General features: G+C 46.7%; 2 protein-coding genes and 1 long non-coding RNA gene across 3 annotated transcripts in view; all 3 read right to left on the bottom strand.

Moving 5' to 3' along the window:
* Positions 1-15,673, bottom strand: part of LOC309340933 (uncharacterized protein) — a 151,196-nt gene extending 135,523 nt beyond the window's left edge. Inside the window, exons 1-4 of the mRNA XM_081860194.1 lie at positions 15,604-15,673; positions 13,936-14,428; positions 13,658-13,739; positions 13,287-13,369 (exon numbers count right to left, since the gene is read on the bottom strand). Of these exons, the coding sequence (XP_081716320.1) occupies positions 13,287-13,369; positions 13,658-13,739; positions 13,936-14,337 (567 nt within the window). The 5' untranslated portion in view covers positions 14,338-14,428; positions 15,604-15,673. The remainder of the gene's footprint in view (positions 1-13,286; positions 13,370-13,657; positions 13,740-13,935; positions 14,429-15,603) is intronic.
* The window catches only part of LOC309341212 (uncharacterized protein), a 118,530-nt gene that overhangs the window by 28,875 nt on the left and 63,830 nt on the right, over positions 1-25,825 (bottom strand). The gene's annotated exons all lie outside the window — the stretch shown is intronic.
* Positions 21,050-23,927, bottom strand: LOC309341353. Its single transcript, XR_014156255.1, has 2 exons — positions 21,768-23,927; positions 21,050-21,711 (listed from the first exon to the last, which is right to left on the bottom strand). It is a non-coding gene; the product is annotated as an uncharacterized lncRNA (long non-coding RNA).

Here is a 25,825-nt window from a genome sequence, read left to right on the forward strand (position 1 = left end):
AGTATTAAGTGAACAGGGCAACAGTTATGAAGAAATTAGATGAAAGATTGGGGAAAACTTAACCAAAGCTGGCATTTCAATATTATTGAAGAGGTATAAGGAGACTCAGCAACTATAAAATCAGACTGGTAAAGGCAGGAAAAGGTGCACAAAGGCAAGTGACGATCGAAGAATAGAGAGACTGTCCCTACATGACAGAAGAAAATCATTTTGGTGTATACAAGATGACATGGTGAGATGTAATGTGAAGTTGAGTGCAAGGACTGCTCTAAATGTTAGAATTCTAAGGAAAAAGCCATTGTTATCTCTCAAGCATGAGTTTAACCAAACTGCGGGAGGCAGTGGAAGACAATAGGACCTGGCGTGCTCTGGTCCATGGGGTCACAAAGAGTCGTACACGACTAAACGATTAAAGAAAATCTCTCAAGCAAAGCTTGAAAAGATTAAACCCATGTTAACTGGACAGCGGAACAATGGGACAATGTTTTTGGAGGGATGTGACCCAAATCTCCTTGCTTGGTAGTGATGGATTTCCCGTCGTCAATCCTCAATTCCAGATGGTTCCCATAAATCGTCACCTTCGGAGATAAGATCACTTTTTCCCTCGTAAATTATAGCTCTGTCGCTCTTAAGACCTCTTTGAGGAGTTTCTCCCACGATGTAAGAACACTCTCTTTCACTCTTCCTTCTCCCGGACTTAGTCCTCCGACAGAGCTTCCCAAAATGGCGACGGGATTTTTGACCGCGTCAGAACAAAGCTCTTATACATTCCACAGTCTTCTAGAAACATGCTTTGGTTCGAAAGTTTATCTCCACACAGCCTTAGATTCAAAGCTTAAGTCCTTAAAACCTCATTTCTGGCTTTTGCCTCTTGAAGGGAGGGGATTCTTGGGTTTAATCACATAAGTAGGAAAATGAAACATTTTTTCCCCTCCCCCTTCAGTCCTTTGCCATACCGTATCTTGACGTGTCTTCTCATAATTTAAATCTTATTTTTCCAGAGACCTCTTCTGTTGCAGTCTTCACTCCTCCTCATTTCCTGAAGCATGTGCATTCCTTCGTGCCAAATTGTTTCTTTTGAAGTTCTTGCAGCTAGTGGCGCAGGTCAGAGACAGCGTCCAGGAGTGCCGAGATCCCACAGGAGGGGTTTTGTGCCTAATGCCCCCATCCCCCTCAAAAATTCGGGGGTGATATCGGGCACAGCAGGCAAACGGCCCCACTCACCGTCTTGAGTGTGTAGGGAGCCTAATTACTCCCAACATAGCCTCCAAATTACCTCCTGTGGGTCGGAGAGATGTTATTGTCGGCCATCTTCCTATGCGCCCCCCGCAAAGGTTGAAAAGATTAAACCCATGTTAATTGGACGCGGAACAATGGGACAATCTTTTTGGAGGGATGTGACCCAAATCTCCTTGCTTGGTAGTGATGCCATGAAATACACAAGGGGAAGAATCAGAGAAGATTTACATGCTACTTGCATTACACCAACCGTAAAACACCCAGATAGTGTGATGATCTGAGGTTGTATGGCAGCAAAAGGTGTGGGCAGAATTTTCATCATTAAAGGGAATGGAAATGCCCCCAAATAAAAAATGAAATACTTTATGTGATGGGATGATGAGCTGCTTGTACGTAAAAGCTTAGTCCCTCAGAGTTTGCTCAGCTCAGTAAGACTCTGTCTTTAGCGGAGCCCTTAAGCGTGGCTCCCTCAGTCGCTGGCAGAATCCGACAGTGGGCGTTTACGGAATCTACTCCAGCATAAAAGCTCCTTGACGGAAACGCGTCGTCTGGATTCTCGGCGCGACAGTTTCCGGCGAGGAGTGGGTGTACCTATGGGAGGACCTGAGACTTCTCCGCTGTTATCACTGGAAGACTCCCTGAGCCAGTCCTTCGTCTCTCTCTCTCTCTGATCTCCCATTCTCCCCCTACTGGTGCCTTCCTCCGCTGCTGAGTCTCTCCTGAGCTCTGAGAGCCCCTCCACCTCCTGCCTTTCCGATGGCAGTTCCCTGACATCCACCTCCCCTCCAGGGCCCCCTTCACCCCCTCCCGCCCCCTCCCCTGCTGGCGGTGAGGATGGAAAACCCCGGAAAGAACACTCCTCGTCATCAGAGGATTCAAACACTTCTCTCCACTGCCTCCCGTCTCTTCTCCCTGTGTCCTCTTCCTCGTCTGAGTCTATTCCCTCTTCCAGCCCTGATTCTGGGAAACCTTCCAACTCCTCTTCCTCATCGGTGGTGCCGAAGTGTTCCCTCCTGAACCGTCCCATGGGCTGAGGTTTCCTTGGAAACCGTTTATGAAACGTCATTGACCTCCTCTGCCGGTACCCATGTGTTTTCCGACTCTGCTTCCCCTTCCCATTCTACCAAATACTCCACCTGATTCCCTTTCCACCTGGAATCAATGATTTCTGCCACATGCATGTTGCGTTCCCTTTCTTCTATGACTGGTGTTTGAGTAACCTCCCTCTCACGTTCCCCCCACTCTCGCCCCTCTCGATATGGCGACAGTAGAGACCTGTGAAATACTGGGTGCAGTTTCATGTGGTTGGGCAATCTGAGTTTGAATGCCACCGGGTTGACCTGTTGTATGACCTCAAAGGGTCCCAGCCGTTTGGGTCTCAATTTCTTACACCCTCCCTTGAACGGCAGTCCTTTGGTGGATAGCCACACCCTGTCCCCCACCCTTATGGTTTCACCTTCCCTTCTGCTTCTGTCTGCTTGCTTCTTGTATTCTTCCTTGGCCCTCTCTAAGTTGAGTTGGAGTTGCCGGTGGATCGCTTCCATCTCTTCAACAAAGTGTTCCGCAGCCGGGACACTCCATCTCTCCCCTCCTTCTCCTGGAAATGCCCTGGGATGACACCCATAATTAGCCAGGAAGGGACTTATCCCTGTGGACACATTCTCCGCCTTGTTGTAGGCAAATTCTGCCAGGGCCAACTTATCTACCCAATCATTTTCTCTGTCATTTACATAACACCTCAGGTATTGTTGTAAAATCCCGTTTGCCCTTTCCGCCTGCCCATTGGTTTCTGGGTGCCGGGCAGTAGAAAAATTGACTTCCACGTGCAGTAAGCTCATGAGCTTCCTCCAGAACCTGGAAGTAAATTGTTTCCCTCTGTCGCTGACCACCCTCAAGGGGGCGCCATGCAACCTGAAAATATGCTTTACAAACAACTTGGCGGTTTCTTCCGCTGTGACCGCGTGTGAACAGGCTATAAAATAGCACATCTTAGTTAATAGGTCTACCACCACCATGACAGCTGTCTTCCCTTTGGATTTTGGCAGATCCGTCATAAAATCTATGGATACTGCCTCCCATGGCCTTTCTGGTGTGGGTAAGGGTTCCAATAGCCCCGCTGGTGCCAGCCTCTCCCCTTTCGCTCGCTGGCACCTGTCGCACCCCCTAACATATTCCCGTACGTCTTCCCTCACCTTGGGCCACCAAAAATCCCTGGTAACCAACCACATGGTTTTGTGCTGCCCGAAGTGCCCCGCTGTGGGGCTGTCGTGTAACTGCTTGAGCACTCTGCCCCTCAGTTCCCCATCGGGTATGTACAGTGCCCCTTTGTAATACAACGCCCCGTTCTTTTCCTCAAACCCCCCTGTGTTCTCCCCTGTCCCCCTGAGTTCTCTGAGTTTCTCTTGGGCGTATTCATCGTTCTCGGTACCCTCTACCAGTTCTCTTTGCCCCACCAATGCCGCCCCACACACCCAGTGGTCCTCAGGGATGATATGCCTTTCCTCAGGCGCTCCCTCCCCCTCTAAATACTCAGGTTTTCGAGAGAGAGCGTCCGCCCTTACGTTCTCTGGTCCTGGTACGTAACGAATTTCAAAATGGAATTTGGAGAACTCCTGGGCCCATCTCACTTGTCTCTGGTTCAGTACTCGGGCAGTTCTCCAGTATTCCAGATTTTTGTGGTCGGTCCGCACTTGGACCTTGTGCTGCGCCCCAATCAACAAGTGTCGCCATCTCCGGAACGCTTCATGAATGGCGAGCAGTTCTCGGTCGTATACGGTGTAGTTCCTCTCGGATTTGTTCAACTTCCGCAAGAAGAAGGCACACGGTCTCCATTCCGACGTATCTTTTCCCGGCTGTAGAAGCACAGCCCCCACCGCTCGGTCTGAGGCGTCAGTCTCCACTCTCATTGGTTGCTGTAGATCCACGTGCAAAAGTTGTTCTTCCGACGCAAACGCCTTCTTTAATCTTTCGAACGCTCGCTGCGCCTCTTCCGTCCAGACAAATTTCTTCTTGCTGCTAAGACAATCAGTGATGGGCGCCGTTAAGTGGGCAAAGTTCTTGATGAACTTCCGATAGAAGTTTCCGAAGCCCAGAAACCTTTGCACGTCCTTCTTAGTTTTCGGTGTCTTCCATTCCAGTACCGCTTGAACCTTGCTGGGATCCATGGCCAATCCCTTGTCTGACAACCGGTACCCCAGGAATTCCACCTCTCTGGTATGAAACTGACACTTCTCCAGTTTCACCCACAGCTGGTTTTCTTGCAGTCTACTCAGTACCTCTCTTACATCTCGCACATGCTGCTCCTCATTCTCTGAGTACACCAGGACGTCATCAAGAACGCTACACAGTTCTTGTAAAGCAATGGTCCCAGGACGTGATTCATGAACGATTGAAAACAGGCCGAGCCCGCCTGTAGACCGAAGGGCATAACGAGGTACTCAAAGGCCCCGAAGGGGCTGAACATAGTGGTTTTCCACTCATCTCCCTTTCTCATACGTATCAGATTATATGCCCCCCTTAGGTCCAGCTTGGTAAAAATTTTCCCTTTCCTCACCCGGGTCAAAATGTCATCGATTCTGGGCATGGGGAAAGTCACTGGTTCTGACACTGCATTTAGGGCCCGGAAGTCCACGACCAATCTGGGTTTATTAGTATTTTTTTTGTCCACAAAGAACACTGGGCTGCCCCCCACCGCTCGTGACTCTCTGATGAAACCTCGCTTGAGATTCTTGTCAATGAACTCCCTTAACGCCTGCATCTCACTGTCTGACATTGCATACAGCTTGCCCACTGGCAATTGTGCTCCTGGGAGTAAGTTAATTTGACAGTCAAAGGGTCTGTGCGGGGGCAGTTTATCTGCTTCTCTTTCGCTGAAGACGTTAACCAGGTCTGCGTATTGTCGTGGTACCTTCCCTTTATCTGTTATCTCCATCCCTGCTAGCGTGGCCTGGGTTCTTACTTGGGCTTCCCCTTCCTTGCAGTGTGCCAGGCAATGCGCTGACCCAAAGGAGACTATTCTCTGGTGCCATCCTATTAGCGGATCATGCAGCGCTAGCCAGCTCATTCCCAAAATAATGGGCGCGCCTCCCAAGGTGGCCACATGAAACGCTATCAGTTCCGTGTGTCTTGCCACCCTCATTATCATTGGGACAGTCTGCTGGTTAACTTCTCCTCCCAACAGCGCCCTCCCATCAATCGTGGTCACCTGCAAAGGGTTACTTAAAGGGATAGTCTGTATCTGGTGTTCGGCTGCAAACTCCTTACTCATAAAATTACAGGAGCTGCCTGAGTCCAATAGCGCCTTTATCTTTAGTGGGTGTCCGTTTGGCAGCTCTAGCGACACCTCTATTACAAGCGCTGGTCTTGGTGGTTCCGGCGTGGGCACATTCACTGCTCTTTGGCCTGGCTGCTGTGCCCCGATGGTGGCAGCCAGGCGTTGGCTTTTACTTGCTCCTTCACTCCCTCCTCCTCCCCCCCAACAGCCCCCGCCATCCCTTGCCATTCCTTTCTTTGTGGGCAGACTCTGGCAAAGTGACCTGGCTGTTGGCAGAGGAAACATTTCTTGGCGCTCTTTCCCTCCTTCTTCCGCCCTTCACTGGGGTTTGAAACTGCCCGCGCGCGCGCTGTTCCAATTTCCATCGGCTCTACTGGCGGGGAATGCTGCTCGGGAATCTCTGGAATGCGGAAATCCCTCCAACGTTCCCCCTTCCCTTCCCGCTTCTCCAAAGCTCTCGCCTCCTGGCGTGCTCCTATGGCCAGCGCTGATTTAGTCAGCTGGTCCATAGACTCCGCCCTGGGCGCCCGGGAAAGTTCGTCCTTAACCGCCGAAGATAGCCCTTCTTCAAAGAGCATTTGTATGGGTTCCGCCGAAATGTCCCATCCCAATTTATGGATCAACATGGTGAACTCAGTCCAGTACTCACGGACAGATCGGCTCCCCTGTTTACACCCCATTAACTGTCTGCGCACCACTCCCTGCTCAATCTCGCTGGAAAACATCAGGTCCATGGCGCGAAAAAACTTCCTCGAGTCCTTTAGGGCGTCATTATTAGCTGCCATCAGGGGTCTCACCCAGTCCTTTGCCCCCCCTTCGAGATGGCCAATCACAAACGCTACCCTCGATTCCTCATCGGGAAAGTCATCAAACTGCAGATTGAGGGCATATTGCATCTCTGTTCTAAAGGCTTGATAGTTCCTGGGATCCCCCCCAAACTTCTGCACCAATCCTGGCACCTTCCTCGTGAGTGGGGTGGCTTTCCCCTTTTCTGCATCCTGAGCCCTCCTCTCCTCGAGCCTAGCCGTTTGCAGCGCTAGCTGGACCTCCAACATCCTGTACCTTTCTTCCAGGCTTGGACCAGCTCCAGCTCCTCCTGCGTCTCCAGCTCCGGCTGGGTTGCTCATGATGCCTCTCCTTGCACAAGCGGCTTTCAGAGTCTGTCGGATTGCTGTGATGGGATGATGAGCTGCTTGTACGTAAAAGCTTAGTCCCTCAGAGTTTGCTCAGCTCAGTAAGACTCTGTCTTTAGCGGAGCCCTTAAGCATGGCTCCCTCAGTCGCTGGCAGAATCCGACAGTGGGCGTTTACGGAATCTACTCCAGCATAAAAGCTCCTTGACGGAAACGCGTCGTCTGGATTCTCGGCGCGACAGTTTCCGGCGAGGAGTGGGTGTACCTATGGGAGGACCTGAGACTTCTCCGCTGTTATCGCTGGAAGACTCCCTGAGCCAGTCCTTCGTCTCTCTCTCTCTGATCTCCCATTCTCCCCCTACTGGTGCCTTCCTCCGCTGCTGAGTCTCTCCTGACCTCTGAGAGCCCCTCCACCTCCTGCCTTTCCGATGGCAGTTCCCTGACACTTTAGCCCAAACTGAAGCCTTCCGCAGGTGATCTTTTATTAAGTTTTATATTACCGAATTAAACACATCAAACCAATTAGTCCAAATTATAACAATACATATCATGTAATCCAATTATTTTCCAAATTATAATTTTTTGTGGGGGGTACCCATGCTTCTTGATCGGCAGGAGTCCAATCCTCGAATATTTTCTGCTGCTTTCATATTAAGAATGATATTTCCAGTCCCTTCTTCTAAATCCTTGTCATAACTCATTTTCCTTTTCATTAACCTCCAAATTGCTCCGCAAGTGGGTTGAAAGAAACAGTCTTGTTTGTATTTCTGTGTGGGCTTTGTACTGCTCTCTCGTAAATCCCAATAATCCAGGCATTTCCGCTCGAGCAAGCAATCGCCTTCTTGTTGTTCCGATGAAATACAGTCCAAAAGCCCGCTCTTTCACTTTCCCGACCTGTTGCATCGTAAATTAGTCTTTTTCCAGGAGGGCTGCCCCTTCCAGTTCACAATCTCATCGAAAGTAATAAATCTTCGGCTCGCCCTCCCCAAGACCAAACCTCCTGCAACACAGGTCTTGTATCAAATCTCCATTCTAACTGCGTCACAAAGAGAGCCCTTCTTTCCAAATCCTTTACAGAGTAAAACCTTTAAATTCATATTATTCCCACACAGTTCCTTTTTAGTCCCATTTGCCAATTAGTTGCTGTGATGGATATTCTAAGAGGGAGGGTTATTAGTTAATCACATAGAGCAAAAAAGGATAAAAAGTCATTCCCCCCCCCCTTTAGTTCTGTTGCACTCCAATCCACATACCAGCATGTCTGTAGTTCTTTGATGTAATCTTCTGTCTCAGTCTTCTTCATTTCAGTGGTAAAATTGTTAGCAGATAAAAACCTCCTGCCTCTCTTGAAGCTTGTGTGTTATCTTTCACCAATCTTTTTCCTTTTAAGTAACACAACTAGTTTCGCTCCTGGAAGTAGCTTCGGAGGAGTTCCGAGGCCCGCCGAGGGTTGTGCACCCAGTGCCTCACCCCCTCCTTCTTCCGAACTCGGGGGTGATTTATGGCAACAGCGGATGAAAACTGCATCTCTCCCCCCCTGGAGAGATGAGGGAGACTGATTTACTCCCTATAATCAGCCTCTAATTACCTCGTGCAAGCTGGATAGATGTTAATATCCGCCACCTTCCAAGGCGCCCCTAGCGGCCCCCTCCTACTTATATATTTATTTTCTATTTCAACAGGACTCAGCTCCATGTCCTGTTGCTGCTGTGTGAAAAAGGTGCTTTCAAGATAATCCTATTCCACTGCCGGAATGGCTTGGGAATAGCCCAAACATTAACCCAATCAGAAATCTATGGAGCCAACTAAAGAAACTTGTTAATCAGAGGCAACCCAGCAATAAAGCCCAATTAACAAAGGCAATAATTCAATCTTGATTTCACATTCTTACAGCTGCAGAACTAAAAATTTGGTTCACTTCATGGGAAAGCGTTGTAAGGCTGTAATTAAAGCTAAAGGTTACCAATGGTCACCAAAAGTTTCACGTTTTTTCTTTATGACTGCTGTTCCAATAAATACTCCTTCATAAAAGTCATTACATGACATTCTTCATGAGCCACCAAACCTCAGAAATACACTTTTCACAAAAGGTTTCCACAATTTTGGCCACCAGTATAAGTTGCTCATTTTAAGTTAATGTTCTTTTTATATGGGATCAGAATATTATTATTTCTGTTTCATGTTTATATATGTGTTGGAAGCCGCCCAGAGTGGCTGGGGCAACCCAGCCAGACGGGCAGGGCAGAAATAAAAATGTCAGCTTTGTTCCGGAGCTGACAGAGGCTGGAATGTATGAAAGCAGGCAAAGAGAGAGAAGGACACTGGAATGTGAGCTGGAATGTGAGAGGGAGGAGGGGCAGCCGAGTGGCAGAGCTTCAGAGAACAGAGAGCAGGCAGCAGGTAGCAAAGATCCACAAAATACCAATCTTAGCTCAGAGACAGAAGGGGAGAGGCCAGGAATGGCTAGCCCAAAAACTCGAAGGCGCAAAAAGGTCAGTGAGAGGAGGGGGAAAGAGCGGAAGCGAAAGGGTTTTTTCACCTCTTGGAAGAAGAGGAAGGGGCGGAGTTTAGACTTGGCAACTGCAAACTTGAAGTCAGACACGGAGTGAAGGAGCTCCGGAGTGATTTATGTGTTTGAGCAATAAACCTGAGATAATTACTGCCGGTGTCTCGCTTCTGTGGGAGAGCCAAGCCATTACAAAAAAATATTATTATTACTACAGTGGTACCTGCTCTGGAAAAAATTAAGTTTGTAAACCGAAGTACCACTTTATCCTCATCCTCATCACTGCTACTACTACCTGAGATTCCATAAGCCTAGCTCTTCTCTGGGATGGATTTTGTTTGGCCCAGTCATGGCATCCCCTCCGTCTCCAATGTCTGTCCTTCTTATGGCTTGGTCTCTCCCACAAACGTGAGACGACTCTGGCTGTTAATAATTTCAGATTTACTGCTAAAACAACAAACTTGGACGGAGCTCCTCTACTCTTCGTCCTCCCCACAAGATGGAGTTGCCCAGACTGAGCTCCTCCCCCTTCCCCAGCACGGAAGCCCCCACCTTCTCTTCCAGTATCTTTTGCGCTCAGATCCTACGAGATTTGGCAGAGAATGCTTCCTGCATTCCAGCCTCTGACTCACTCCTGTAGCTCTCACACAGCTGTCTGTCACTCTGTCTCTCTTTTTCTTCTCCCCTTTGTTCAGAGCTCAGATGACAGTTCCTCTCCCCCTCCTCTCGGCCTTCCGCTGCTAACTCTCCTCTCCCTAGGCCTGCTTCTTCTCTGGCTGGCAGCACCTGAGCTTCGCTGCCAGTCGTCTCTTTGGTCAACCCAAGACTGACAAGAGCAAAAACCAAAACCTGAAGCTACTTAGCTTTCCTAACAATTCTGAAGCTGACGGTGAAGGTGGCCTGGGAAGTTCAGACCAGCCCCATCTCTTGGGATGCGTCCAAGGGAAGCGGGGGCATTTGGCAGGCTCCCAGCTGGCTCCAGCCCACCGACCGGTAACCGGGCAAACTCCGGTCCGCGGAACAGCATCAAACAACGACCCGCAGCTTCAGAACTCTTCAGAAGCTGGAGCACCCTCTAATCAGCAGAGTAATTAACTCTTTGCGACAGAAGGGTGGAAGGGGAGGAAACCCAGAATTAAATGCAAATTACGGATTCCAAAGAAAGAGGGGAATTCTCTCTGTCAGACTTAAAAATCTATTTTGAAGCTGCCACACTTTTTTGGATTAAACAATGGATGAAATTAGAAGATACAGATTTACTAGATTTGGAGGGATTTGATAATGTGTTTGGTTGGCATGCATATTTGTGGTATGATAAAGTAAAAGCCCATAAAGCATTTAAAAATCATATAATTCGGAAATCGTTGTATAATGTTTGGATAAAATACAAAGACCTTTTAGAAAGAAAGACGCCCAGATGGCTTTCACCAATGGAGGCAAAAGCCCAGAAAAAAATAAATATGGATACCAAATGGTTGAGATATTATGATTTATTAATAGAAGAGGAAGGTTATAAATTAGGACCTTTTGAGCAAATTAAAGATAAGCAAAATTGGCTACATTACCACCAGATTAATGAATTGTATAAACTGGATAAGAAAAATGGTTTTGCCTTGGAAAAATCTAAGTTGGAGATGGAGTTGTTAGATACTGAAGGTAAAAACTTATCTAAAATGTACAAGCTTTTGCTGGAGTGGCATACAAAAGATGAAGAAGTTAAATTGGTGATGATAGATTGGGCAAGAGATTTAGGACATAACATAATGTTTGAGGACTGGGAAAGATTGTGGAAGAAAGGGGTGAAGTTCACCGCATGTACTTTGTTAAAGGAAAATATTATGAAAATGATGTATAGATGGTATTTGACTCCTGTAAAATTAGCAAAGATGTATCATAATTGTGATAATATATGTTGGAAATGTAAAGAAAAGGAAGGAACATTCTTTCATATGTGGTGGACCTGCTCCAAGGTGAAAGACTTCTGGGAAAAGATTTATAACGAATTGAAAAAAATGTTGAAATATACATTTATAAAGGAACCAGAGGCCTTTCTTCTTGGAATAACAGTTTCAGAATTGCCCAAGAAAGATGTTAATCTGTTTTTGTATGCAACAACTGCGGCTCGTATTTTGTTAGCTAAAAAGTGGAAAACTCAAGAATTACCAACAGTAGAAGAATGGCAGATGAAGATGATGGATTTTATGGAGCTAGCCGATCTAACCGGAAGAGTCCGCGACCAGAAGGAGGAGGAGCACCACGAAGAATGGAAGAAATTTAATGATTATTTAGCTAAATTTGTTAAGCTAAAATAACTGGAAATGGCGCCCACATACTTAATGGGTTTAGGATTGTATTTATGTTAACTGATAAAATAATATGTTTAATACAAGAAGGAGAAGATTTAAAGATGTTAATGTTTAATTTAAAGGGTATTAAAATTAGGATTTGGAAAACCGTTATAAGGATATGCAATGAAATTCAACTAAGGGGGAACGAGGAAGTCGTTTTACAAAGTAAATAACTTATTTTCAATAAGGTTATGATTTATGTTTGTTATGTTTTGTTTGTTTTATATTTTTGTTTGTTGTTGATATTGTAAAAACTAATAAAATGTGTCTTTTTTTAAAAAAAGAAGGGTGGACAGAGGAATATGTAAAGCATATTTACAAGCAGTTTATTCAGCATAGATCAAGACAAAGAAAAGCATGACTGCTCTCCTTCATGTCTAAGAGCAGGAAGGATGAGGCAAAAGCTATACACAAACGGAAGTTCCCAGCAAGCTGTGCTGGAATGTAAACAGACATGTGACATACAATAGCTCCACACATCTGTTTAGGTGGAACGGAACATCAATATCCTAACACAATCATGGTAGAAAAAGGAATAATTTGAGGAAGATTGTTCAAAGAAAAAACTGTAATTTACTGTTTATTGTGGGGGTGTTAGGTTCCCAGGTGATATAGGGGCCACGGTTGAGCTCCGTGAAAATATATGAGGTTGGTCCCATAGAGGTATGCTTTGAATTTCCAGGCAGCTATAACATTCCCACAGGGAGCCTTACCAAGAGAGGCCACGATCCCACGATTCTCTTCCATGACATCCTTATGCAGAGCTCTCTGGTCAGGATCCAGCAACGCCCATTCCTCATCCGTGAAACGAACAGCAATATCTTCAAAGCACACTGGACCCTAAAAGAAAAAGGGAAATATCTTCCTCTGAGACAGCAGAAATATGATCTGCTACACAATGCTCTGTTGTTTCCTTCCTGTACATTGTGGTGTTGTTTTAATACAATTGCTTTGCTGCACATTTTAATTATGGATGCCTATTTTAATCTGCATTTTAATTATGGGTATTCATTTCTGCGCAAATAGGTGGTACTCCACCTTGTGTTTTTCAAGTCATTCTGCCCACGCAAGCATTCCAGTTTCCCCAAAGGAAGGATCCACTTTCTCATCTCCTTGTGAGCCGTTCTGGGAAGGTTCCCTCCCAATGCCATAGAGTCAAATCCAAGGGGGTCATGGGGGCATGGAGAGGGGGAGGAATGTGGAGCAAGCCCCATTTTGCAGTAGATGGGGCTGGTTAGGTGAATCCAGGCCACTATTTGTTCTCATTTGTCCACTGCTTAGAAACCAATTTTTGCAATCAGTGATCAATCTAGAAATAAAATAAGCCTCTTTTGGATGGGCATCTGTCTTGGATGATCTAGCAGAGATTCCTGCAATGCAGGGGGGTCTCCTGGGTCTGAGAGACAAGCAGGGAGGGCGGCTTCTGGCAAAAGGAGAGGGAGCCACCGGTGGCTCTTACTTATCCTGACTCACCTCGGCCTCTCGACCTCCCTCCTCCCACTCGCCTCCTTCCTCTTCTGCCTCTGATTCTGCACTGCATTCTGCCACAGAGTCTCCCAGCTCACTAAGCCCTGTTCGCCCTTCAGCTTCTGACACCTCCTCTTCCGAGGCTTCTCCCTCTTCCCCCTCTGACCACCCATCCTTCTTCTACCTCCACTTCTTGGGCTCTCAGCCATCTTCCCTTCCTGGTTCCCCAGCTGCATCCTCCCACCATTCCTCTGTGCCCAACTAGTCCATGACATTGCTCCATCCCTCAGCCTCTGTCCCCACAAGGCAGCTTCCCCATACCTGATCTGGTTCCACAGCCACTGCTTCCCTTCTGCCCCCATGAAAAGGCAGGTCAGGAGATCTTGCTGGCATCCTTCTGCCACCTGCAAGAGAAAAAAGGTAAGCAGGATGCCAGGAGTGCCTGCTTCTCTCACAGGTGAAACAGGGCATCTCTAACTGCAGGTGGGCCTTTGAGAAAGCCTTATCTGCTGAGAGCATTTGGATGTTTGTGCCCATTTCATATGTTTGTGGTGCAAAAATACATCTCCCCCCCCCCCTCTGGACCCTTTTCCCCAACTGTCTACCCCCAAAGCAAGATGAAAAGAACCCTCAGATGAGTTGGAAAACCAACAGAATGAGACCAAACGGAGAAAAATCACCTTCCTCCTTACCCAGTGGCCTCTCTCTGGTGTCCAACGGAGGCCTCTCTGCCTCACAGGAATCCAGGTCCATTTCTGCAAAGAGATCCTTTCCCTGAGAAAGAAACAAGGATTCAAAACAGAGAAAGGGGAGAAATACTAGAAAGAGAATGACAAAGACTTGAAGGGTGTGAGATCTCATTCCATGGATGCTTTCCTAGAAAATAGATGGGCCATCAGCAGACCATTATGGGATGTTCTCTGTCCTGTTTGGAGCCCCTTGGGAGTATCCAGAGGAAAGTCTCTCTCACCTGCTTTCTCTCCTCTGCCTGACTCAGGAGGAAACCTTCGGCCAGGGCCACCGCCTGGGAACTGGTCTCCGCTCCGCATTCCCTCACCCAGCTCTCCATCTCCGGGGGAAGGACAGCCAGGAACTGCTCCAAGATCACCAGGTCCAGCAGCTCAGCTTTCGTGTGCCTTTCCGGCTTCAGCCACTGGTGGCAAAAGTGGTAGAGTCGGCTGCAAACCTCTCGGGGCCCTTTGGCCTCCTGGCAGCAGAACTGCCTCAACTGCTGGCTCTGCACCTCTGAGCGGAGGGTGTGCACCTCACCCAGGATCTTCTGCACTGGGTTTTCCCAGAATCGCCCACTGCTCCCAGTTTGGCTGGCATGGCCTCTTCCTGCTTCAGGGCCAGCTGAGTCTTGCCCATCCATCTGTGCTCTCAGGAAGCCTCTGAGAGATCGGAAGGAACCCTTCGGTCTTCTGCCAACTTCTGCCCTTCTAAATGAGAAGCTGTAGCATATCCTAAAAAGCAAATACATTGTTCTGTTACAGAATTTGTGTGTGAGGAGGGGGAATGGTTCCCTGAGCAAGCATGGATGAGTCTTGCTGGGAACCAGGGCTGGACTGCACCGCATCTGAGACCAGGAGCTATCTTATTGAAAAGAAAGAGGAGGAAGAGGAGAAGAACTAAGTCTCTAGCCTTCTAGCAATGCAAAATGTGGAGGCAACTGAAGGGATTTCTGGGAGATTAATCAACCTGGTTTCTGCTGCCCTCCAGTCAATGTATGAAGTCAGAACCGACTGAGAAGGGAGTCATTTGTATCTTGTGAAAAACGGATGCTTGGTCTAGTGGGGATCCTCACCCAGGGGTCTTCAGGAGTTGCTACCCCCTACTCCCCTGCTTCTGTCTCCTTTTCTTGCACTTGGACTCTGCCGCTCTCCAGACAGACTCCTGGGGTGGGGTCCCTTTTTGTTTACTATGAGGGCCAGGGATGTATCTGATCAACCCCCTGAGGGCCAAACGGGCAGGGCCAAAGACATCTCCCTTGAAATTTAGGCGGGTAATTTATTATTATTATTTCACTAGATAACTTAACACACACACAGCCATTGATGCCAAGGTCCCTGCAGGTTCGGTGAGTAGCAGCGCCCATTTCCGGCTGCTTTGCCAGCAACAATCCCTTTGGGACAGCGAGGATGTGGTCCTGGGATGCCATGCTCTGGGTGCGAGGGGATTGCTGCAGTGGCCTCTGTGGGGAGCTGCCCTGGGAGACGACTGGGAAACTGGTCCGCAATGCAGCAGCCAGACTATGGGCTGGGATCCCTCTCTTTGTTCCTGGCCTTTCTTCCCCACTTTACCTTCATTTCTCCCCGTTGTTCTTGGGGGGGGGGGCTAGTCCCCCTCCTCGTCCAGCTTTGGAAAACCATTTGCACATGTTTCCTCTGTTGTGCAATGAGGCTGAGCGATGTCACACAGAGTTAAATCCCAGGGACTCCTTTGTTTAAAGAAGGGAGATTTTTTCTGAAAGGGGGGGGGGGCAAATGAGTTTGGGATCCTCTGATCTCCAGGAAGGAGAGCGTGGCAGACCTGGCCCCTCCCGGATCAGGCCCCCCAGGCCTCCTCCCCTGCTGCAGCCCTGGGACCCCCCCCCCCGTCTCCCCACTGCACCCTCTGGGGGGAGAGAGAGGAGACTCACCAGATCCCAGGAGGGGACAGCGAGGCAGCCCTTGCAGGAGAGACCCCCAAGCAAGGAAAGGACTGGGGAGGGAGGGAGGGGCCTTGGCTCTGGAGGACCTGCCCCCTCTTGCTTCCTGGCCTCTCTAGGAAGGCAGCTCACTTCCCTTTAACCCTTGCCAAGCCGAGTCCCTCCAGCTCAGCCCTCTCTCGCTTGGCAGAACCTCAGATTCTTATTATTTCTTATGGATTTAGGGGGCAGCTGCCCCCCTGGCTACGCCCATGCCCAGATATCCTTTTGGGGGGTGAGGCTCTTGGCTGGACTCTGAGCATCTCCCTCCCTTGGCCAGAAACCAGAGGAAGAGCTTGCAGGGAAAAGGGCTTTGCAGGAGGCAAGGAAGCTCCTCCTGGAATTCAGGAGGGGAGAGAGAGGAGGGGATCCCAGGGTCATCTAGTCCAACCCCCAGCAATGCAGGAATCTCAGCTAAAGCATCCATGGCAGATGGCCGTCCGATCTCTGCTTAGAAACCTCCAAGGAAGGAGAGTCCCTCACCTCCCAAGGGAGACCTTTCCCCTGCCAAAATGAGTAATAACGAGTAATAAATTAAATGGGTAAATGAGTAATACTTTCTTATGCATGCTTTTTATGCTAATATACAAAAGTATGCCATTTCCCTTTCCAGAAATGCTTAATTGCTAATTTAATGGACTGAAAATGGATGGTTGTTGTTATTATGTTTAGGGAAGTTTTTAATATTTGATGGACTATTGTATTTTAATATTTTGTCGGAAGCCACCCAGAGTGGCAGGGGAAATCCAGCCAGATGGGCGGGGTATAAATATATGCTTATGCTTATGAATATGATTATTTATTAAATGAAAGAGGTAGGTGGAATCTCCATGGTGGCTAATAGCATAACACTGAAAGGCTAGTGAACTATGGGGAGCCCTGGAGCATCTGCTTGGCATGCAGAATGTCCCAGTCAGGCGTGGTGGCGGCTCTACCAATGGAAGGCCAGGGGGTTTCGCCCGGGGACGGGGTTGTCTTTTGGCTTGAAGAGCGAAATTGAGGTGGGTGGAGAAAGGCAGACTTGGATCAATTTGGTTTCGTTACATAGACATTTACTTTAAAGGTGGGAGAAGGAAGTATAGTCCTATTTTTGTGCATGGAGCAGCGGTCTTTCCACGCATGTGGTTTACATGCTCTGAAAGCTGGTGTCTGTTTTGATATTGAAATTTTAAAAGGGTGGAGTGGAACCGGATATTGACCATCTTGTTAGCCTGGGGCAACCTTTTTCAGCCATGGGACAGTCCACCGTCCCTCAGACCATGTGGGGGGCCAGACTATATATTTTTTTTGGGGGGGGGAATGTCCATCTGCCGGTGAGGAGGACCATGCTGGCCTAGGTTCACGTATCCTGTTTGAAAGGGGAATCATCTTAGGGACTTCCTGTGGACATCTGGGTCAGGAATGCTGTTCCTGGAATGGACAACACACAAGACGTAACCGGCTGTGCATTCACATAAACAATACTCTTCTATACATTCTTATCACAATATCAAAGGTTTATCTTGCACATAAACAGCACATAAAGTGCAATAATATAGACGGAAGTCCCCAATAAATCATTCATAAAGACCAAATGTCGGCTAGTTTCTGTTCCACATACGTTCATAAAGTCCAGATTGGAGCCTATTACAGTTCCACAGTGTTGACAAGGATTTCCGGAATAATGCCTTGTTTCGCTCTCATGGGCTCCATCCGTTATACATATTCTAAGTAATATAAATGAAGTTACAGATAGGTAGCCGTGTTGGTCTGCCATGGTCAAAACAAAATAAAAAAAATCCTTCCAGTAGCACCTTAAAGACCAACTGAGTTAGTTATAGGTATGAGCTTTCGTGTGCATGCACACGAAAATCTGAAGAAGTGTGCATGCACACGAAAGCTCATACCTATAACTAACTCAGTTGGTCTTTAAGGTGCTACTGGAAGGATTTTTTTTATTTTGTTTTAATATAAATGAATACAATGTTGTAATTCAACATATTTTAACAAATTAACAAACCTGTGAATGGATAAAGTTTGTTTTACATTTGTTGTTTTAAAGGGGTCACTTAAAGAAGAAAACCTTGCAGCTGCAGATTTCTGTCACCTGAAGCTAAAATCAATGCTGCGCCTATCTATATACATTGTAAGAGTTGTTGTTCACTGGAGAAACCACTGTGTTAAAAGTTCTATTATCTTGATACTTCATATACGGTATGTACTTTTATAGCACAATTGTTTTTATAATTTTAATTTGTTAAATGATCTAGTGGTTGATCCACCACTCTGGTCACTGCTCCCTGAGAAAAGCTCAAGAACTCTGGGCAAAGACAATGGGTAGATCACTGGCAGGATTTTTATTACTGGGAGTAGATCTCAGTCTCTTGGAAGTTCTGGCATTGTGGCCATTTCAAGGTACTAGCACAACTTTAATTGCCACTCATCTTTTGTTGATATTAACTCATTTTCCAGTATTTTGCTATTAACATCCTAGCCGCTGTTGTCGTGTAAAGAAACACTCTTTGATTTTCATTTGGCATGCTTATTGTTAGAATATAAAATAGGAAAGCTTTGGTTTTCTTTAAAATAAATAGCATTTATTTTACTTTACTTTACTTTATTTTATTTTCCCTTTGGGGACATGTCCACCACTTGTGGAATAAGGTTCCCTCATTTTGTCTGCGTGACCAACACCTACTGCTGTTATTTATTTATTTTGACTGATTTGGATGTGGTCAGGTACCATCTAAAAATCAGATAGCACGTGGTGAATTTTATGTCTTTTCCCATAATTCCCCCTATTTTTCATCTTGATTGGATAGCCACAATCATGTGCCCATTTCACCATCACCTCCTTCACCTCCTAGTCCTTAAGGTTCCAGTCCAGTTGAAGGGGTACAGTTAGGGTTACCCCAGAAAGCCCTAAAAAAACCTGTTTGTGAATCCCCCCCCCCAGCCAGGCCTCGGCGTACACATGTTAAAAAACTGCATTTTCCTCTAAGACAAAAAGCACGAGCTAAGCAGTCCTCTGTAACAAAAACGCTGTAACAAACCCATAGCTGAGAACAGTAAAAGCTTTCGCTTCCCAGATCCCAGATAACTTTGTCCTGGTACATTGATTTGCAACATACTTCCGGGAACAGGGCCAGAGACCGAAAAGCAACATTTCTATGTAAGAATCTGTGAAGGGGGAGAGGAAAAAAGGGGTTTGAAAAAAGGATAAAACCTGCTTGTAAAATGTTTTCGGGGCGGCCTGTCTTTTGTGAACTGAATCACACAGGTGCCTTCTGCCCCCCCCCCCCGGATGGCAGAATAAAACGCTCTTTCTCTGGATTAACCCCTTGGTGTTGTTTGACTCCTTTTGTCTCTGCTCGGGTGCAACAATTATTCCTACCCATGGATTAAAAAGGCTACATATTTCTGGTGCGTTGGCCGGGAATAAGCACGTTCCCCGAGATCGAGGGACAAAAAGGTCCAGGGCGTCACTGCAAGGCGAGCAGCTCGGGATCCTGGGTCAACAGTTCCAGTGCGCATCCTGCCAACTTCGTGGGAGGGACTGGCCACCCGTTCCTGAGTGGACACGCGACAAGTGACGGAGAGAAAGAGCAATGGCCGTGCAGAAAGAAGGTACCTCGAGGAACAAGGTGAGCTCCACAGGGTATAGGTGGGAGCAAGCTCCACAGGGATAGGTGCGAGCAAAAAGAGAGCCTGATCAGCTCCGCCAGCAGGGTAGAAGAAGTGCCACTGGTTTTGGTGTTGCCCAGAAAAAGCAGTAAAGGGTACTGCTGGGCCCCGGTCGAAGTCTAAGCGCTGCCGGTTATGGTTGGTTGTTGGTTTTGTGCCCAGAAGAAGCAGTAAAAAAGGTCTCTTGGGCCCCGGTCGAAGTTGTGAAGCACTGCCGGTTGTGGTTTTGGTTTTGTGGTAAAAAAAGGGGATTGGGGGAGGTGCATGGGGTTTTTCTGAATGTGCGTGTGGGGACACTCCAGTGAATGTTTTGAGTGTGTGGGACGTTGAAAGCAACGTCTGGCCTGTGACTGAGTGAAAAAAAATAACTTTAGGAGGGCTGAGTGTCCCAGTGTCCCCAAGATCCCAGAGTCATGGGAAATAAAAGCAGTAAAACAATTCTTGAGACACCACTACAGAGCTTTCTGGAAAACTGGAAAAGTGCCACGAAAGCAGAAGAGTGGGGATGTAAACTCAAAAAAAAGCAGACTCCAACATTTATGTGAAGTTGACTGGCCTTCGTATTTACCAGAATGGCCTCCTGGAGGATCTTTTGATCCAAACTTGGTCAACATTTTATGGAGTACCGTTTTCAAGGCCCACACAGATCAGATTCCCTATATTTCTATCTGGAAAGCCAATGTGGATCAAAATCCCTCATGGCTTCGGAAAAATAGAATTGTGACTGCCCAAGTCAAACTGTGTTCAGTACAATTACAAGTTAAAAAACCACAGTTTTGCCAGTCCTAGAAGAGGAGATAATTACCCCCACCACCACCACCATATGCAGCAACTGCGCAAAGGGAACCAAATCTGGGAGCAAACAGGGCTGCTTCTCCGCCCAGTGCCCAGACTGAGGACCCAAATGAGAAGATTCCCCCCTCTGCCCCTCCCCTACCCCCATTTGATGCAAGCAAGGAAGGTGAAGAGAAAGGTGATGATGATTATGATGATGAAGACTTCAGAAAAACTCTAGATAAAGAGATAAGATGGACTAGTAAGCAGTTTGACAGAGTGTTCCAGTATGTAGAACCGTTTAACACAGAAATGTTTTAGAAGGCATGAGATGGGCAGTGAAAAGGCCTACAAATATGGGGAAATTATCTGAGATTTTTCAGCTGCCCAATGAGCCTCCAGGAGTATTTTTGAAGAGATTAAAAGAGGCATTCCGCAAGTACACCCCCATAGACCCTGATGATGATGCCCAAGAGGTGATTGTAAAAACCACCTTTGTGATGCAAGCAGCTTCTGACATAAGACGTAAAATTCAAAAAAATGAGAATTTCATGGGAAATCGACTTGAATGGATGTTAATCCTTGCACAGACCACTTATAATCAGAGGGGTGAAGAAACAGAAAAGCAGAGAGAAATACCAGACCAAAACATTAATGGCACAAAGAGCTGGCCAGCAGCCAGACAGCCAGAAACAAGAGGGTGTCCACGGGAGGGGCAGAAGACGCCTAGGGAAGAAACCAGTGCGCCATCTGCAGGCAAGAGGGTCACTGGAAAATGGAATGCCCACAGGCCCCTCGCCCGACACACCCCACCCCCACAGGCTGGGAACAATAAGATTTTCTCAAAAAATGATTTCTTCTCATCTCTGTTCTTGCTCAAAGACTGTTGCAGCAAAGCAAGTGAACTAACTGTTTCTAACATTCATTCATGCAAGTAACAGGACATCAGCTTTTTTTCCCCCCTTGTGCCAGGCGCTTGGAGTAGTTTATCTCTTGGCAGCTATCTCAGAAGGACACTGCTGCATTCAGCCAGCTACTCTGACCTGCTACTGCCTGGAGCCAATTAGGATTTACAGTCAAGCGACATAAACCCAGAAGGCCAAGGGTTACCCACCCCCTTGCCCCAAGCACTAACCTGGAAAAGCGACTTTCTTAAAAAAGCAAGTGAACGCTTTCTGTGAACTTTGTCAAAAGTATTTTTCTTTTAAAGGTGCAATTTTACTCTGAAAAAGGAGCCACAGCATAACATAGGAACTGATACTTTGAGGAATTTGAAAGTTTGCCAGAAGCAAGGAGCGCATTGTTCTTTCTACAGACACTGGCAAATGAACTGAAATTTGCAACATGGCTTAAAGCTCTGAAACTTAGAGCAGACGAATGAGACTTTTAAAAAATCTCACCTGGCAAAAAAAAAAACTTAACCCAAGGAACAGAACTGTTAACCCCTTGCGAAGTTTCTTGCCATGCTATCCCCTTTGAGTTACTATGCCTTGTGTGTGAATGTTATCTATCAATGCACAGTCGCTGCCGTGTCTGTTTTTCTCTTCTCTTGACAGGTAAACCCGCCAGAGACTGTCCTGTTATCTACAGCTGTTAAGGACGCCGGCATCTGTGACACCTGATCTACACCGGCCCGTTCGACTCACCACAGACATCGCTCCAGCATTGTTGGAAGGGACCCAAAACGCCCACCAGACGACCCGACGTCCGTGAGATGACCACCCTGCCTTCCTGCATCACGCTGACGCTTGGCACGGCTCCAGAATCCAGCATGGATTGAAAGAGGACATTTTCTTTCCTTTTGCATAACTGAATTTTATTGAAGGTACCTGGGCCTGGTTTGCTTTACGCCACCCCTGCAGAGGAGGGTGTCTAGTGGATCTTTTCTTTCAGTGTAATTACACCCCAGCCCACTCTCTAGCACTTACCTAAGCCCCTCCCCGTGCATACAATGGCTCAAATACAACTGTGGGTCCCCATGCTGGTATTTCTGCTGCCTTTGACCTTTGAAATGCCAATACCACTCACAGTGACTAGACAACTGCTGCAATCATGGGGAGCCCACCACACATATAAGTGGATTCAGATTGCTGAGATGGTTGCGTTCTCTGCAAATCGGACCAATTGTGCCGTTTGCACTCTGGCCCCTGTAGATGCTCTGGGAGGAATGCCACTCCTCCCTGTGCCTTGGAATGAATCCTTGGTTACAACTCCACTTGTTGCCTTCCAGCCTCTGGGCAACCATTCTTCTTTATGGAATCATTCCATCCCTTTCCAGGTTCACAGGGTCACTGGCTGCCTTTGTGTCAACAAATCAAGTGATGCTCAGATCTATGTGGGCACTTCCCACTGTGATCGTACCTTCCCAGCCCCAACTAACATGCCTGAGTCCGAGACAGGAACCTTTTCTGGTTCCAATTTGACTGCATGCCTCGCCGGCTTGCTGAGAGGCACCATATCTGCCCATGGTCAGGACGTTTACTGGGTGTGTGGCAGGAAGGCCTATCATGCCCTCCCAAGAGGATGGTATGGGGTCTGTTTTCGAGCCTACTCAATACCCCCCTATGTGGATTCCTGACCAGATTGCCTCTGCACCCCCTAGAAGGAGGCGTTCGGCTGACCTGGCAACACTTGCAGGTGGCAGCTCCCAGAATTGGGGTGAAAATCAGTGGCCTCCGGAAAGGATACTGGCCCATTATGCTCCAGCCTCATGGAATCGGGGAGAGAAAATCTCTGGGGCAAGGGGGCCGATCTATAACTTGAACCGCATAATCAGACTCCAGGCAGTGGTAGAGATTGTTGCTAACACAACAGCCACGGCCCTTAGGCTAATTGCCACGCAATTGGATGAGACACGCAATGCGTTTCTCTCAGTCCGATTAGCGTTGGACTTTCTCCTGGCGCAACATGGCGGCTTTTGTGCAGCGTTAAATCTCACGGGTGGGGCCTGTTGCATTAACATCTCTGATCATGGTGAGGCCATTCGCAATTTGGCAGCGGGAGTTGAAACAGTGGCCCATATTCCTACCCAAACCTGGGAGGGCTGGGACATGTCATGGCTAGACTGGTTGCCAAACCTAGGATGGGCAAAAGGCCTGTTTTTGCTGCTGCTTGGCCCACTTTTCATTTTGCTAATTTTTTGCTTTTCTGTACCTTGCTTGCTGCAATGCTTGCATACAATGATGATTTCTCACATGCTTCGCCCCCAGATTATAGCTCTGACCCGAGAATATCAGCCTGTGCCTTCCTGGGACGAGCCTTTTTTTGAGAAAAAGGCTGTCCAAATTTGAGAGGTATGGAATGAAGGGGTACAGTTAGGGTTACCCCAGAAAGCCCTAAAAAAACCTGTTTGTGAATTCCCCCCCCCCCAGCCAGGCCTCGGCGTACACATGTTAAAAAACTGCATTTTCCTCTAAGACAAAAAGCACGAGCTAAGCAGTCCTCTGTAACAAAAACGCTGTAACAAACCCATAGCTGAGAACAGTAAAAGCTTTCGCTTCCCAGATCCCAGATAACCTTGTCCTGGTACATTGATTTGCAACATACTTCCGGGAACAGGGCCAGAGACCGAAAAGCAACATTTCTATGTAAGAATCTGTGAAGGGGGAGAGGAAAAAAGGGGTTTGAAAAAAGGATAAAACCTGCTTGTAAAATGTTTTCGGGGCGGCCTGTCTTTTGTGAACTGAATCACACAGGTGCCTTCTGCCCCCCCCCCCCCCGGATGGCAGAATAAAACGCTCTTTCTCTGGATTAACCCCTTGGTGTTGTTTGACTCCTTTTGTCTCTGCTCGGGTGCAACAATTATTCCTACCCATGGATTAAAAAGGCTACATAGTAACAATCTGTGTGGTTTTGATAATATCTTTGTATTATTTAATATTTAATAATAACTTTTTAAAAAATCTGCTAACTTTGACACAAGTCCATTTATTTTTTATCTGGAAAGAAATGTTTAACTGGTAATCTATCTTCTTTACTTTTGTTTTCTTTTTATATTTTTACTTTTTTTGTATTTTTAGCATATAATAGCAGTAGTAAATACCGGTAATATGGAAATGTGATCATAATATTGAAATGATTAAAATGCTTAACTCGCTAAGATAATAATAGTGAAATGAATAAAATGCTTGCAGCTTCCCAAGAAAACTCAAGGAGATTCTCCCCTTTTTGGCTTTATCCTCTTCCCTTTATAACTGTGTCTTTAAGTCCCAAAAGTCCTGCCCCCCCCCCCCGCTTATAAGATATCCCTTCTACAGATGTCAACGCAGACCTCAGACCTCGTCACCACAAGACTATTTATTACCTGCAGCAGCAACAACAAAAGACACCAGAGTGGCCCCAGCTATCTCTTTCCAAAGGATATAGACTGACGGGGGAGGGCTGACAAAGGGGGGAAATTTGAATTGCAAGCACATTCTCTCACCTCTTAAACCTCAAGACTCGGTGCCCCAGGATTGAAAAGACATGTAAAAGATCACGATTGCCTCAAGATATGCAACTGATATTTAATTAGTATGTGGTGTATTGTGTGATATTATGTAGGAATGCTAACATGTGTCTGGCAGTATGTTATTTCCACAAAGGGGGGGGGGCAATTTTTATGAATAATTGTTTTTATGCTCAATGTATAGTGTCTTATTACCAATAGCCCAAAGGAGGATTCTCATGCATTTTAAGCTTTTAAATAGATCAGGCTATTGCGTAGTCCAGTATTTAGATTAGATCAATTTAAGTGGTTTAAATGAATTTTCTGCCAAAAATGATATTCCTCTTTCAATCAGTCCCAGTAATTGTGAAAGATGAATGTTTCAAAAAATGGCAGAAAGAAATTTCCAAGTTTATCGGGGGGGGGGAGAGGTCGAGGATATGATACTTACAGACATAACAGACAGAGGTAGTTTTGCCCTCCCAGACCTTTCATTATATTATGAAGCTGCATGCCTGGTATGGATTAGGGACTGGGTGAACTTGGAAAAGCAAGAAGCATTAGAATTGTAAGGACATGACAAAAGATTTGGCTGGCACGCATATTTATAACCATATAATTAGGAAATCACTAATGAGCATATGGGAGAAATACAGTGGTACCTCAGGTTAAGTACTTAATTCGTTCTGGAGGTCTGTTCGTAACCTGAAACTGTTCTTAACCTGAAGCATCACTTTAGCTAAAGGGGCCTCCTGCTGCCGCTGCGCCACCGGAGCCCGATTTCTGTTCTTATCCTGAAGCAGAGTTCTTAACCTGAAGCACTATTTCTGGGTTAGCGGAGTGTGTAACCTGAAGCGTATGTAACCTGAAGTGTATGTAACCCGAGGTACCACTGTAATAAAGATATGTAAGAACAGAAGACCCCTTGGTGGCTTTCACCACATGAAGCTTTACTGCTCAAACCACTTGGAAAGAAAGGAAAGTGGCTTACGTATGCTGACTTGTTAAAGGATCAAGAAGGAAAATGGAAATGAAGAGATTACGCGGAAATAAAATACCACTTTCAGAGTTGGTTACGCTATCGGCAACTACATGAAATATACAAAGAAGACAATAAGAAAGGATTTAGCTACACGACATCTAGATTTCAAAAGGAAGTCGTAGAAGGGAAAGTGAAGTTGCTGAAAGGTGCATATAGTATTCTGCTAGAATGGGAAACAAAAGATGAAGAGGTGAAATCAGTCATGATTAAATGGGCACAAGATATATGTCATAATATAATGTTTAAAGATTGGGAACGATTGTGGAAAA

This window comes from Podarcis erhardii (assembly GCF_964252035.2).
Source record: "Podarcis erhardii genome assembly, chromosome: 4".
Lineage (NCBI taxonomy): Eukaryota > Metazoa > Chordata > Lepidosauria > Squamata > Lacertidae > Podarcis > Podarcis erhardii.